Here is a 14,461-nt window from a genome sequence, read left to right as displayed (position 1 = left end):
CAAAAGTCCTACTATGGCCTGTAAGGTCCTACATGATCTACCATCCTCTGACCCCATCACATTTATCTCTATGACCCTCCCTCCAATTGCATTCCTCTTTGTTCACTGGGCTTCAGCCATCCTGGTTATTCGCTTTTGTGATACTCTAGCCTAAGGGTGTTCCCTCTCTTTGGAGTTCCCTTCCCCAGGTAGCTGCCTCACCAACTATTCAAATGTCACCTTGCTATTTAAAATTCCACCTCCTTACTTCCATTCCTCTCCCCTCAACTCTCCTTATTTCTTTCTCTGCCTTATTTTTATGCATGACACATCACCATCTGACATACTTTATATTGCATTCCTTGTAAGCTCCATGAGGCCAAAAATTTTGGTCTGTTGTTTTCCACCACCACCCCCACTCCCTGTATCCTCAGTACCCAGAACAGTACCTGGCACGGAATAATCAATAAATACTTATTAAATGCATAGATAATGAAGAAAGACAGCTTTCAAATTACTAACCTAGAATATTCTTTTGGACATTTCAGACATTTTAAAGAGGAACGGAGGGCTGATCCTTTTGTTTTGAGCCCTATGCATCCTCCTTACCTTTCTCCTCCATTCCTTTGGTATTCCTGTTGATAGTCTGCAAACTGCCTTGAGAGCATCGTACCACTAGGAGCACAGAAGAAATATTGGCAAAGTGATACTGACCTGGATAAGCATTTTTCAACTTGTTTCCTATTTTGACATCCACAGAGTATGATAAAATTCATATAGCACACTAAGATAAACAGAGTTTCTTTCAGCCACATATAACTACTCCAAGCCCTACCCCCACCCCCCACCTTAGGTACTCTTAACACACCTGTGACCCCTGTGCAGTACACACAATGATTGGGAAGCTCTGGTTCAGAAACAAATACACGTATTACGGATTCAAAATAATAGATATTTGGCTTTTTTAATTTTTTTTCACACTTGCACCATTAAGAGAAAGTACAAAATTTTTCATTGCCAAGTATAAACTCGGGCCACTTGTAGCCTCATAAGTTTATTTATAATTTTAAAAACTGACTCATCTTATGCATGTCAAAGTATAGGCTAATTTTCCCACTTTGAGAATATATCTCAGTGTGCCCTACCGATACCCCAAAATAAGAGTATTTTCAAAACTAAAAAAAAAAAAAAACAAAGTTACCTGCTGAAAACCATTCTGACCTAAAGATGGCTCAAGAGTGAACTTCAACTTTGTGTCAACTCCTAAAACAAAAATATACATCTGTTATTTTGGAAATAAATAACATGCTAGATCAAAAATAAAATTAAAAATTAACCTGATTCTACTGAATCATTATAAAATTTTTAAAACATGTTTTTACTAAATTTTAGTCAATTTTGTTAAGATAAAAGGTAATAATATTACTTTTTTAAATAAAAAATATCCTATGGCCACTAGAATGTAGTTTAGCACATAGAATGGTGGCTTCCACAGTTGTTTGGAGCCGTGTAAAAACAAAAACAAAAGCATGACATCACAGGCTTGGAGTTATTCAGACCACCACTCAACTCTGGTCCCTAGTGTCAAACAAATTATTTAACCTGTCTCAGTCTCAATACTTTATCTTTAAAATGAGGAATAATATCTACCTCAGTAAATTAGTATGATGATTAACTATAAATCACCCAGCAAAGTATAATTAATATTTATGAAACTTATGAAGAGAATTCTCTACTTACAGAATTTGTCTTAGAAAAGACATTTACGTGAACTAAGTTATGAAGGAAACTTCAGTGAAATATCAAAAGTTATCAAAATAATGTCATTGCTTTCTCACTTGTGGAATAATCCATTTTAACAATCTTATTTGGAGATTTTCATGTACCTTAAAATTCTATGATACATTTACTCACTGAAGATAAAACAGTTTGTATGTTTAATTACAGACTACAAGCTAAAAATATAACTATAGATAACATAACTATTATTTAAAGTTATCTACAACTTTAAACAAACTTCTTTGACTAAAATCCAAATCTATGGAAGAGAATAAATGGGAGAATATATCAAGACAAGGTATTTATAATACATAAAGACTTTATGCTATATTCATACTAGGCTTTTATTCAGAATTCCATGTGAGAAGTATGTGTTATTGTCCTTGAAATGAAATTACATGACAATTTTTATTCCCACATAAATTTTATTATTTTTTTAATGAGCTTAATTTTTTTAACTTTATTTATTTTGGTGGGGTTGGGGATTGAACCCATGAACTGCGAGATCATGACCTGAGCTGAAACCAGGAATCTGACATTCAACCAACTGAGCCACCCAGGCAATCCCTCCCATGTAAATTTTATTAAAAAGAATTAACTCTGAAAATGCTAGATTTTTCTACAACTTCAAAATGAATTAAATCATATTTCAAGTCACTTTTTTAGACTTATTACTTAAAAGTTCAAGGATCAAGATATACCAAACATTATTAATAGTATTCAGTTTTACAATTTATAATTGTCATTTATGACAATATTTTTTCTCAGATGTTGATTGCAGATTAAGCATACTGAAAACTTCCCCACAACTTCCAGTACTTAGGAATTGGTATGTAGATAGAAACAATTTTCAGAATTTAAAATTACTATAAGGTAGGCTTAAAAAAAAATCATATATACATATATATATATACACACATATACATATATACACACATATACATATATACACACATATACACACATATACATATATATACATATATATATACACATATATATATATATACATATATATATACATATATATATGGATAGGCACCTGGGTGGTTCAGTCGGTTGAGCATCTGACTTTGACTCAGGTCATGATCTCACGGTTCGTGGGTTCAAGCCCAGCATTGGCCTCTGTGCTGATAGCTCAGAGCCTGGAGCCTGCTTCCAAGTCTGTGTTTTCTCTCTCTCTCTCTCTCTCTCTCTCTCTCTCTCTCTCTCTCTCTCTCTCTCTCCGCCCCTCCCCCAGTCACACTCTCTCTCCTCTTTCTCTCTCAAAAATAAAATAAACATTAAAAATTAAAAAAAAACAACATATATATGGAGTCAAGAAACTAGAAAGAGGTATGTATGTTTTGCCCAAGCCCATGACAGTATGCAGATATCCTTCTTGGGAGTTCTGGGAAGAGTACTGTGAATACATGATTTGGGTCCTAGATTTCTGAAGTCAAGCTGTGATAAAGAATCCCAGGCATCCAATCAATGCCCTGATACTTCTTTTCAAAGATTCGGGGCCACAGGCATATTCTGCCTAAGTAGATAAGATTTCCTTCTCCAAAGGTCTATCAAGTACCCCCACAATTTCTCATCTCTCTGAGATCGTTTAAATGAAGTCCTGCTTCAGTGCAGAGCAATGATACAATGGCCACAAGAGTGCCTCCAGCTGGAGCGAATGATTTAAGGCAGGATGAAACACACTCCCTTGTGAGGTTGCTGTCCAGACGCGGGGTGCTGAACGGAGGAGCATACATACTCATGACTTTTGCTTTAACAAAGACAAGGATATTCTGTCCAGCGCTGACTTATTTCAACCGACCTGACAGTTCTGGATTCCCTGTATGTATGACCGAATATGCTCCCTTTGCTTTTTCAGAGCACCTGCTGGGCACCAGGTGCTGAAACCTGCTGGGGTTAATCTAAACCACAACTATTTTCTCATGATCTAGAATGAGTCACAGGATTTAACTGGAATTGATCATTTACCACCTGCATGCGATAGCTGAAATCAGGTCATTTTCTCCTCTTTTCTTCTAAAGCAGGGGAGAAGGCTTATGTTTCATCTGATAGTCACGGCTGTTCCGGATTCAGAAATATAAAACACTTTTAACGTGGAAAGGAAATTTTTTTTTAAGGGTAAAGGCAGATGGTGAATAAATACTACAGTCTCTGCAATTAGACACTTCCACGGGGAGAAAAACAAAGAAACCACAAGGTTCGTAAAGGCAGTCACGCGTTCCACCCTTTGGGGCTCCGCGCCTCGTCAGATTCTCTCCAGCAGCCTCAGGATAGCAGGTCCCCGGTGGCGCGGGGTGAGGGGGGGGGGCAGGGGCTGGGGGAGGACGAACTCGCCTGGAACCCCGCTGGTGCCACGCTGGGGACAAGTGAGCGCTAAGCACCGGCGAGAGTGCAGCCGGCTCCCTCTGCGGCCACCCTTTGCCAGAAAGCTCTGTGCCCAGGCACCCGCGCCAGGCCCATAAAACCCCGGGGAGGGATGCCGGGTGGTGGAGCAGACGCGGAGTTATGCAGCCTAGAGAAGCAAGGATGTGTAAACACAGGCTACCACCATAAAGGGCCTAGCCTAGCACACAAGGCGCGCTCCCGGACTTTAGCTGTAAGAAAGGATCTCTACTTGCAGGAGGGTTTCCTGCCCGCTCCCCAAACGGACACACAAATTAGAGGCTCCAGGCGAACTGACCCTAGCACTCACGCCGAGGGGACACTCAGGAAAATGCACCCGATTTTTCCTTCGCAGCCGCTGCCTCCCCCTTCGACCCCAAGAATCAAACATTCTCCTTTCTTCGCCTCACACACCTCTTTCAAGACGTGGCTTCCAGTGAGCCCGAAGCACAATTGGTTGCGCGGCCTCTGGCAGCCCGGGTAGCCGCCAGCACTTCCCCACCACGCGGACAAGGCCGAGCGCACCGCTCGCCTTAAGCTCTGGGTACAAACAGGGCTAGACCGCGCACAAGCCACAGGGTCGGGACCCGCGGGCAACCACCGGGAGCAGCCAGTCCTCCCAGCCTTGGGAGGCCGCTGCCCGCGCCCAGGCCTTCGTCCGCGCTCTTCCCTCCCAGACCGACCCAGCCCCGCCCGCGCCGAGCCGCGGTACCCCGCACCGGGCGGCCCGCGAGCGCTGCCCGGTTTAGGCGGAGTTCAACTGAGGCAGAGGCACCAGTCCGGGGCGCCACGCTACTTTCCAGTGCCCCATCTGCAGCCCCGGGACCTCACCCGGCTCCAGGGTGCAGAGCAGCCGGGGCGCGGTCCGAGAAATACAGCTGCGCTTTTTGAGCACATTGCTCAGAATGGTGCCCACGCCTCCGCCTCCGCCACCCTGCCGCTTCAGGCATCTCCCTCCGCGCCTCAGGGAGCCGGTCAGCTTGTCCTGCCGCATTCGAGAGAGCCCGGGGCTCCGGCGCGGCCACCGTCCGCCTGGATCCCCGCCGCCCTGCCGGCGTAGCGGTTCCGCGCGCGGGACTTAGCGAGTCTCCTTAGTCGAGGGGCCCTTGGGAGCAGCGAGAGTGCGGCGGGAGCCCGGGGGTCGAAGGGACCTGCGAAGCACCGCTGGAGCCACCGAGCGCGGGGCGGTCGGCAGGCATCTGCAGTGCGGAGCCTGCACGGCTGAGGCAGGAGAGGGCTTGGGGCGGGGAAGGGGGCGGGAGCGAGCGAGCGAGCGCGCGGGAGATGAAGGCGGCGCTCCCGCCCCCAATCCCGGCATCACCATGCGCAGGCGGGCGGCCCTAGCTCCAGGGCGGCCTCAGCTCCTGAGCGCCCGGCGGGCTCCTGGCACCTGCGCCCAGGAACCGCAGGACTGCGGAGCCTGGAAACCCCAGAGTCCGGGAGCCTGGGAACTGGAGAGCGGCCAGGTGAACAAATGCGCCCCGGGACCAGAAGCTGCGGGAGACTTCCGCGCTTTTCCCAAGATCTGGGAGGGGCTGGAGGGTGGCACCAAAGACAGCAAGTCTCAGGTGCAGAACACCAGAGAGATTCAAGTGCCCACCTATCCGGGCAGCTTCAGAAGGGACAGTCAGCCGAACGCAGGACGAATCTGGCAGCGTGGCAGAGAAGCTGGCAGGTGATGAAACACAAGCTTCATCCCAAATGGTGTTACACAGTTTCCTGGCAGCTTAGAGAGGCATGGAAAGCGCGTAACACCGAATAATAATGGTTGTTTCTCTTGGAAGAACAGGCTTCAAGAAAAAAGAATTGTTCACATTTAAAAGCAGTTTTTTTAAGTGCCCCCTCTGTCCAGCCATAGACTTAAGTAGTTTAGAACTATTAACTATCATTACTATTTAAAAAGGCGGGGGGGGGGGGGGAGGGAGTCATTCTTAAACTATGACAGTCACCCGTGGAATATTAATCATAAAAATGAATGAGGAATAAGGAAGGAAAGGAGATAGGAGGAAATACAGAGACATTTGTATTTGCTAATATTTAGAAAAGGAATACTACATGGATAAAACAACAAAAAAGTATTTATGTGAGAGGGAACAGTGTGGAAGAAAGAGGAATGGAAAACAGACTTCTCTGGATGTGCCTTATATAGTTTTGACTCTGGGATAACATGTTATATTAATAAATAAAAAGAAAAAATGAAAATGAATGGAAATAAATGAACCTAACTGAATATCCTGTTGTTGGCACAAGAATACAGAAAAAATTACTAAGTTGCTTTAGAATACAGTATTGTGACTATACATCAATGGTGGTATATATTCCAAGGGCAAAAAGAGCTGCAAAAAAAACCTTAAATGTCAGTAAGTAGCATTATTGTTACTATATTGATGTTTTTTTAATCCTTATGTACACTATGGGATAAAGCAAATAATGTTAATGCCACAAGAAACCAAGACGTTCTCAGTGTAACCGAAAACTCAAGTGTACAAAGAAATTAAGGGTTTTTTAATTCTGCAATATTATATTTGGAACTTTGGAACTAGTATGAACTTGTCTTTTTTTTTTTTTTTTTCAAAAATACATACACAGTTGAACAAGGAACAACAGGGGAGTAAAGGATGTGAACCTTCCCACCCACCCCCAATAGTGGAAAATTTGCATATAAATTTGATCTTCCAAAAACCTTACTAATTGCCTACTACTGACCAGAACCCTTACCAATAACATAAATGGTCAATCAACACATATTTGAATGGAGTGCCTTGCTGGCTCAGTTAGTAGAGCATGTGACTTTTGGTCTTGGGGGTCCTGCATTCCACACTGGGTACAGAGCTTACTTAAAAAAAATTAATTACTGGGGCACGTGGCTGGCTCAGTATGTTGAGCATCTGAGACTTGATTTCAGCTCAGGTCATGACCCCAGGGTCATGGGATTGAGCCCTGCATTGGGCTCTGCACTAAGCAGAGTCTGCTTGGGATTCTCTTTCTCCCTCTGCCCCTGTCCCCAACTTGCCCTCTCTAAATTAAAAAAAAAAAAATTAATTCCTATGCAAATTTTGGGGGCACCTGGCTGGCTCCATCAGTAGAGCATGAGACTCTTGGTCTTGGGGTTGTGAGTTTGAGCCACACACTGGGTATAGAGATTACTTAAAAATAAACTTAAAAAAAAAACACATATTTGGTGTGTTAAATGTATTATATATGTATTCTTACAATAAAGCTAGAGAAAAGAAAATCTTAAGAAAATCATACATTGAAAAAAAATTTTTTAAAAATCATACAGAAAAGAAAATGCATCTACAGTACTATATGTATTGAAAAAAAAAACACTTATAAATGGACTTGTGCAGTTCAAACCCATGTTGTTTAGAACTAAAGACACTGAGTGGGTTTTGAACTAAAGACAACCCAGCAGCAATGAACACCTGCAGCACCCAAGTTGTGGTCTCTAAAAACCATTCCCCACTAAAAAGAATCAAGACTCCTTTGAAGTGTGACTGATTCTACATCTGAGCCAGAAAAAAGTACAAGATGAGCCTGAACCATTTTGATGAGCTAAGGAAGTAAGGAAGTGCTCCAAGACTAATAGGGGCATGTCAAAAGGACATAAGAGTCACATGAATAGGCTACTACTGGCCAAAGATGGAAATTTTTGACCATCAAAAACAATGACTGCTATTGATTGAAAAGTATTGAGTATTTTTTAAATGCAGTCCTAATGATATTCTGAAAGAGCTGGAAAAGAAGTCATTCTTATGACTCTGGCACACTTATTTGGTAATCAGTACATTCTGGGCTTTATGAAGTACCCCAGAATCTGAGGACAATGTCAGAAATGACACAACTCTAATCATGAAATACACATTTCATACATATAGAATCTGTTAAAATGAGATTCTTAATCTGCAAAAGTAAACCTGGCTCATTTGGGACACGTAAGCTACTCGGTTATGCCTGCCCCACTGGGGGAAAAATGCTTTGAAAAAGTACTGCCTCATCACTTGAGAAGATGAAGTCATTGTTTAACCTGGTCATAATTGACTGTTTGGCTTAGATTTCCCAACACTTTACACCAAGCTCAAAATCTATCCTTCGTCAGCCCGATACTTTCATAGTTTCAGTACATGTTGATTTTCCTTTTGCTTTCTCTTAATTTTAATAAGATGTCCATTGACTGTTCCAGCCTATCTCAGCTGTGCTGAGAGTAATAACAGAAAGAGAACTGACGTTTGGCTTTAGCCAATTTTTTAGAGGGCACCACAGGCCCCTGGTTGTGAAGACGGTGATGAATGGCCAGAATCAAAGGAAGAGAACCGGAAGGAGAGGGAAAATCCAAGAAAACAAGCCGGTATCTGCATGCACAGTCTCATCTTCCAGAGAGCTCTCATCTGCTCAAACCTTAGGGGGTTCTGTGTTCTCTTTTAACCAGAGAGGCTATTCACACTCAGTTTCTAACACTGGGCCAGCAGGAAAGACAGCCTCAGCAGCCAAGAAGAGGAGCAGTGGGCTCGGCTCTACAACATTGCCTCTGGAGCGGAAGGGACATCCAGCTCCCACAGCTGGTGGACATGTGCCTCTCAGACCATCCCCCTCCCTCTGGCCCAGACTCCATGCTCACCAAACAAAGGCTGAGTGTCATCTGACTTCCCATAGATTTTGCTGCAAAGAAGAAAATGCACCAGCCAGTTAATAGCAGCCAATACCCCCGAATTTGCCCAGTTCTCAGTGAGCTGAGGAAATCAAGTTTCTGGACTGCCAAAGGAGAATCTAGACCCTAGATTGCCAAGCCCACCTCGACATGTCATGGCTGACAAAAAGCCCTCTCTCCATAACTCTTCTCCAGACAATTTTTTTTTTCCCATTAGTAATGGGTTTGTTTACTTTCAAGATAAAAATTCTGTTTCATCTCCAATTTATTACAAGGAAAACTCTTTTAAAAAAGTTTCCTTGAAAACTTGCCATTCTAAACTACATAGAAACTGAAAACAGCAAAAAAAGAAAAAAAATAGTTTCTACTATTATAGCAATAAATAGTGACAGAATTAAATATTATTATTTTGTTTACATTGAAGAGGAAAGCCAGGATTGCCAACTTTTACAGCAAACAGATAATTAAACAAGCAGTAAAATACAATGGTCTAAAAGCAGCCATGGCATAAGCCTAGTATTATACTTATTGTATGACTCATGGTTTCTTATTCATGTCTGCAATATTGTTTTCTAGAAGCAAAAGATGTCACCTGAAGTCAACTTGCATAGGAAACAATGCCAGCATGGACTTTGCTTGAAGACCTCAGGTGGTAAGATTCCCAGCCAAGGCCAACTTAACATCCCTCTTTACTAATTGAGTGATCTTTACTAATCAAATAATATCAGTGAATTCACATTTGGGCAAATCATACCTTGGCACAGCCTTGAACAATTACAATTTAAGCTGTATTTGGCAAAAAGAAGGCTCAATGAAAACTGATTGGGATTTGAAACTTACTTGGATTGCTAAAGAAAATGAGTGTTTTGAGAGAGCCTCCTGAATGGTATACAGAGTCCAATCCCCACGGGACATCCCCAGAGATGGAAGTTCCCAGGCTGATACAAGAAGCAGGGATCTTCGGCTACCCCTGCACCTTCAGGTCCTTGAGCTGGGAGTGAGGCTCTCTTGAGAGCAAAATATTCCTTTATTCGGAGGCACAGAAAGCCCAACTTAAGGAATAAAAGCTCTGTCCCAAGGGGCTTCCAGACAGAAATCGGGTCTGGGACTTTTGTGATTTCCTCATGCTACTATTTTTAACAGTAAAATCTTAAAATAAAAAGGGCCTACGTGCTTATCTACAGGGACTGTACAGAACTAGTAGTGACAATTACCAAGAGAAAAAGCCCTGGAAGCCTGCTTTGAGGAGAGGAAAAAAACCCTACAGGGAGCTGTCTTGCTTGGGAGTGGGGGGCAGGGGGCGGGAGGGGTGAGAAACAGCCTGGAACTCATCCTTATAGCTGCAGAGTTTTCTCGCATCGTTTGTGAGTACCCAAGTCTCTGACGGCAGATGAGAGGTTACCACATAGCAGGTCTAGTGGGTCTAGCAGGAGATGGGTACATCTCTGCACCCCTGCTAACTAGAAGGGCGGGGGTCTGGTGGCATAAAGCCACTATTTTCCTCTCTGCTCTCCCCACGACTTGAGAAAGTCTGTGAGCAACTCCTGAATAGTAAAAATCACATCTCCCCTAAAGGGACAGTAACTATGACCAGTACTGTAAAGGTTAACACTCTCCTCAGACCTACTTAAAAGTAAGGACTTAATAGGTAGTTCCTTCAACCCATTATCTGGGACAAAGCCCACACACTATGAGCTCATGGTGATGAGCATCAATCATAACCATTTTCCCGTCATGAAAGAGGCATAGAGGCAGGGCAGCAGGAAGAAACTGAGGGGGAAGAAAATCTTACAATTATCTGACATATCATGTTATGTACATGGGACATTTTATTTTTTGTGTGATTTTCTCCCCTCAGTCATAAAACTGATTTCTCTATTTAAATACAGTCATCCTTGCAGACAATCAGGTGTGGCTTTTGTATCTTATTTGAGAGAAAGGATCCTATCAAGCATGGAACAGAGAAGCTTTTAAATTCCAAAACCAAATCCACTCTACCTCCTGAGGGTCACTGTTGATGCTTTCTCTGGACTACTCCCTTTCATCAGATATTTTCAAGAACAAAACCACTCCTAACATTCCCCCCCCCCACACACACACACGTTCAAATATTTTGGATGAAGTATTTTAAGAATAACCAGTTTTGTCTACAGATCAGAAAAAAAAATTTTAATGTTTATTATTTATTTTTGAGAGAGAGAGAGAGAATGAGCAGGGGAGGGGCAGAGACAAAGGGAGACACAATCCGAAGCAGGCTCCAGGCTCTGAGCTGTCAGCACAGAGCCCAACGCAGGGCTTGAATTCACCAACCATGAGATCATGACCTGAGCCCAAGTCGGAAGCTTACCTGACTGAGCCACCCAGGCGCCCCTACAGATCAGAAATTTTTAAGTTATGACCATGATATGAGAATTTAATTCCCAAGGGGAGTGGAAGTCCCACTTCTGGGTACCATATGAAAATGTACTTAAAACCCTGCAGCCAAGTCCACACAACCTCAGATACACAGCTAACCCAAAATTTTAGAAGTCATCATATTATTCCTCTTGGCCTCTGATTTTCTATGAAGTATTTTCTTGCCTCAAAATAAGTGAAAGTGATGTAATACTGCCTGAGGTAGGTTTATGTTGACTACAGAAAGACATCTTTGTATTTCTTTTATTCATTTATGCAGTCATGAAATAAACATTCATTCGTCAACCGCAGTTGGAAAGGCTTTATGCTATGGTCTGTGGGAAATAAAAGTATGAATTCAGTACATTCTCTACCCTCAAGGAACTTACGGTTTACTGAGGGAAGGACAAAATGGGTGGTGACAGGACGGTGTGAAAGGTTTAAAATACTATGTGAGTATTTAAAATATCATGTGAGTATGTGGAGGGATAGCCTTATCTTTACCTTACCCTAAGGACTGTGTATTCCAATGTTTCCCCAGGGCTTTATTTCATTAAACCGTTAGATTTCAACTGAAAACAAGCCAAGGACAAAGCTGATTTCTGCTCTTACAATTGTGGCCATTCGGCTCTTTGCTTCCACATCAGGAGTAGAGCTGGAAGACGCAGACCATTGCTTCAGGAGACAGTGTCATTGTTCACCCTAGTCATGAGGAACTACTTAGCTTGGCCTTCCCAACCTTTTACACCAAACCATTCTATGGTTCCTTTGACCCAGTCAAGGGATATGAAAGGAGAGGGTTTCTGATACCTATTGATGCAAATTAGCGTGGCTTGCAAATACATGTTCATAGAGAGGAGAAGGGTCATGTCCTTAAGAAGAATGTGCTTAATTTTGATGGTGAGAAGAAAGAAGTATTGGAAAGAGAGATTAGAGTCAACATTAATGTTGGCGTGGCTGGTCTGGGAGCCTCAGATCACTCAGAAGGTGTAGAATATGCAGGCTAATGAGGAAGCGTGTCAAAGCAGTCACGGCACCTAGTGCGGCCCTCCAGGGGACAATGTGATGTGTCACGGAAGTGCTGGCTCTGAAGGCAGGCAGACCAAGGTTAGAATTCCACTCACTAGCTCGATGTCTGCGGGCAAGTTGCTTAATTTCTAGCTTTCAGTTTCCTCATCTTTAGAATCAACGATACTGATTTGAGGTCCTGTGTGGAATTAAATGGCAAAATAATAGCAAAAGTCCAGAGTCTAGCACATAGTGGTACAAAGTAGGCACTCAATACATTTACATTTGGGCGTCCTTTTTTCCTTAGTGTATGTTGTTACTGTACAGGATAAAGTTAAAATGGCCCGGAGGGCGGTCTACCCAAATATCTGCCCAGCAGAGGACCCAGGACCAGACCCACAGGAGAGTGTGACTGGCCAGAATACCTCACCGAGGTTCCGACCAGGTGTTCTTCCTTTGCATTCTTACCCTACTGCCCTCACTCACTTGATAAGACTATTAAGATTGGCAGGGTGCCTGGGTGGCTCAGTCATGTAAGCATCCAACTCTTGATTTTAGCACAGTTCCTGAGATGGAGCCCCACATCGGGCTCTGTGCTGACAGTACAGAGCCTGCTTGGGATTCTCTCTCCCCATTTCTCTCTGCTCCTCCCGTTCTCGCTTTCTCTCTGTCTCAAAAAATAAATAAACATTAAAAAGAAAAAAGAATATTAAGCTTAGCTTCATGTTTACTCCAAAGGACTGTATCAGAACTGCTAAATGGAAGTTACAGAGAGTCAGATACCAGCAAAATGTAAGAATGCTCTACCTGTAACAAAACCCAGAGCCTCAGGACGCCTTAAATGCCCTGTCCTTCAGAGTTCTCAGGCAAAAGCTACACACCCAGCAGACAGGAATACCCTCAATGGACGTGTAAAATGAGGTATGGCTCAACAACTAATAACAGTGAAATAGCTTCAGTTTAACTGATACTCAAATTCTATTACTCTGTAAGAATCCCTCAATCCAATATAAATGTTTACCAACTGTAATGCACAGAGAATACAGGTGGAGTTATTATATTTTCAGGTAAGCTGCAATTTAAGCAAAAAGATCCTTTTGGCTTCCGTCCTCATTAAGAATACTTGTAAGATATATTATTACACTTTCTTGGACTTCAAAAGACTATTCTGAACAAACTGAATTTTTATGTATTTATTAAGAATCTTACATTATCTTTAGATCATTACTCTCATTATATGAGAATCCAAGACACTACTGGAAAGGAATCCCAAATCATGTTAGGAACTACATTAAAAGGAAAATGCATATCTCCTGAATTACATGTACCTGGGGGTAAGAGGAAGTTTATGGTGTATCAATCAACACAGTCCTCAGTGTTTTGAAGGGTAGCATATCTGGTGACTTATTCATTTTTACCTTTACCTTCATAAACATTTAGGAATACACCAGTGTGGGGCGCCAGGGTGGCTCAGTCATGATTTCACAGCTTGTGAGTTCAAGCCGACGTTGGGCTCTGTGCTGACAGCTCAGAGCCTGGAGCCCGCTTCAGGTTCTGTCTCCCTCTCTCTTTCTGCCCCTCCCCTGCTCGTGTACTGTCTCTCTCTCTCAAATATAAGTAACATTTTTAAAAAAGGAATATACCGGTGTATCCCTGGAAATGGTTATGTATGTGTTCTAGTCTTTGAAAGTCAACCTAAAGTTTGGGTAATAGAGAAAAACTCTTTTTTTTTTTTAATTTTTTTTTTTAATGTTTATTTATTTTTGAGAGACACAGACAGAGTGCAAGTGGGGGAGGGGTAGAGAGAGAGGAAGACACAGAATCCAAAGCAGGCTCTAGGCTCTGAGCTGTCAGCACAGAGCCTGACGCGGGGCTCGAATTCATGAACCATGGGTTCATGACCTGAGCCGAAGTGGGACGCTTAACCAACTGAGCCACCCAGGTGCCCCGGTAACAGAGAAAAACTCTTAAAGAAGCAGACAGCTTAATAAGTACACTTTCTATGTGTTTCTTCTCTTCTAGAAGCAATACAAATATGGCCTATTATACTCATGTACTTGATAGAGCAGTGCTGGCACCTTTAATTACCATTGTCTTTAGTCCCAGCTTATCACAGAGTCTCACTTGGCAGTATGTTAGTCTGGCCTGATGCCAGAATCAATTAGATATGCCAGCTCCTAGGGAGGGAATAGATTATATCTTTAAAAAAAAAAAAAAAAGCAACCTCTGGTTTCTCTAAATTTTAAACCTTCCCGATACTTGAAA

General features: G+C 42.7%; 1 protein-coding gene across 2 annotated transcripts in view; it reads right to left on the bottom strand.

The window, feature by feature from the left end:
* TBC1D30 (TBC1 domain family member 30) overlaps positions 1 to 14,461 on the bottom strand; it is an 84,655-nt gene that overhangs the window by 36,308 nt on the left and 33,886 nt on the right. Inside the window, exons 1-3 of one of the 2 annotated variants that reach the window (XM_042992682.1) lie at positions 4,978 to 5,140; positions 1,181 to 1,242; positions 589 to 654 (exon numbers count right to left, since the gene is read on the bottom strand). In XM_042992682.1, the coding sequence (XP_042848616.1) occupies positions 589 to 654; positions 1,181 to 1,242; positions 4,978 to 5,140 (291 nt within the window). Of the gene's footprint in view, positions 1 to 588; positions 655 to 1,180; positions 1,243 to 4,977; positions 5,141 to 14,461 lie in introns of those variants that run through there. The other variant, XM_042992681.1, reaches the window with a different exon arrangement.

Source organism: Panthera tigris, chromosome B4 (assembly GCF_018350195.1).
Source record: "Panthera tigris isolate Pti1 chromosome B4, P.tigris_Pti1_mat1.1, whole genome shotgun sequence".
Taxonomy (NCBI): domain Eukaryota; kingdom Metazoa; phylum Chordata; class Mammalia; order Carnivora; family Felidae; genus Panthera; species Panthera tigris.
This window is presented reverse-complemented; position numbering and strand designations above follow the sequence as displayed.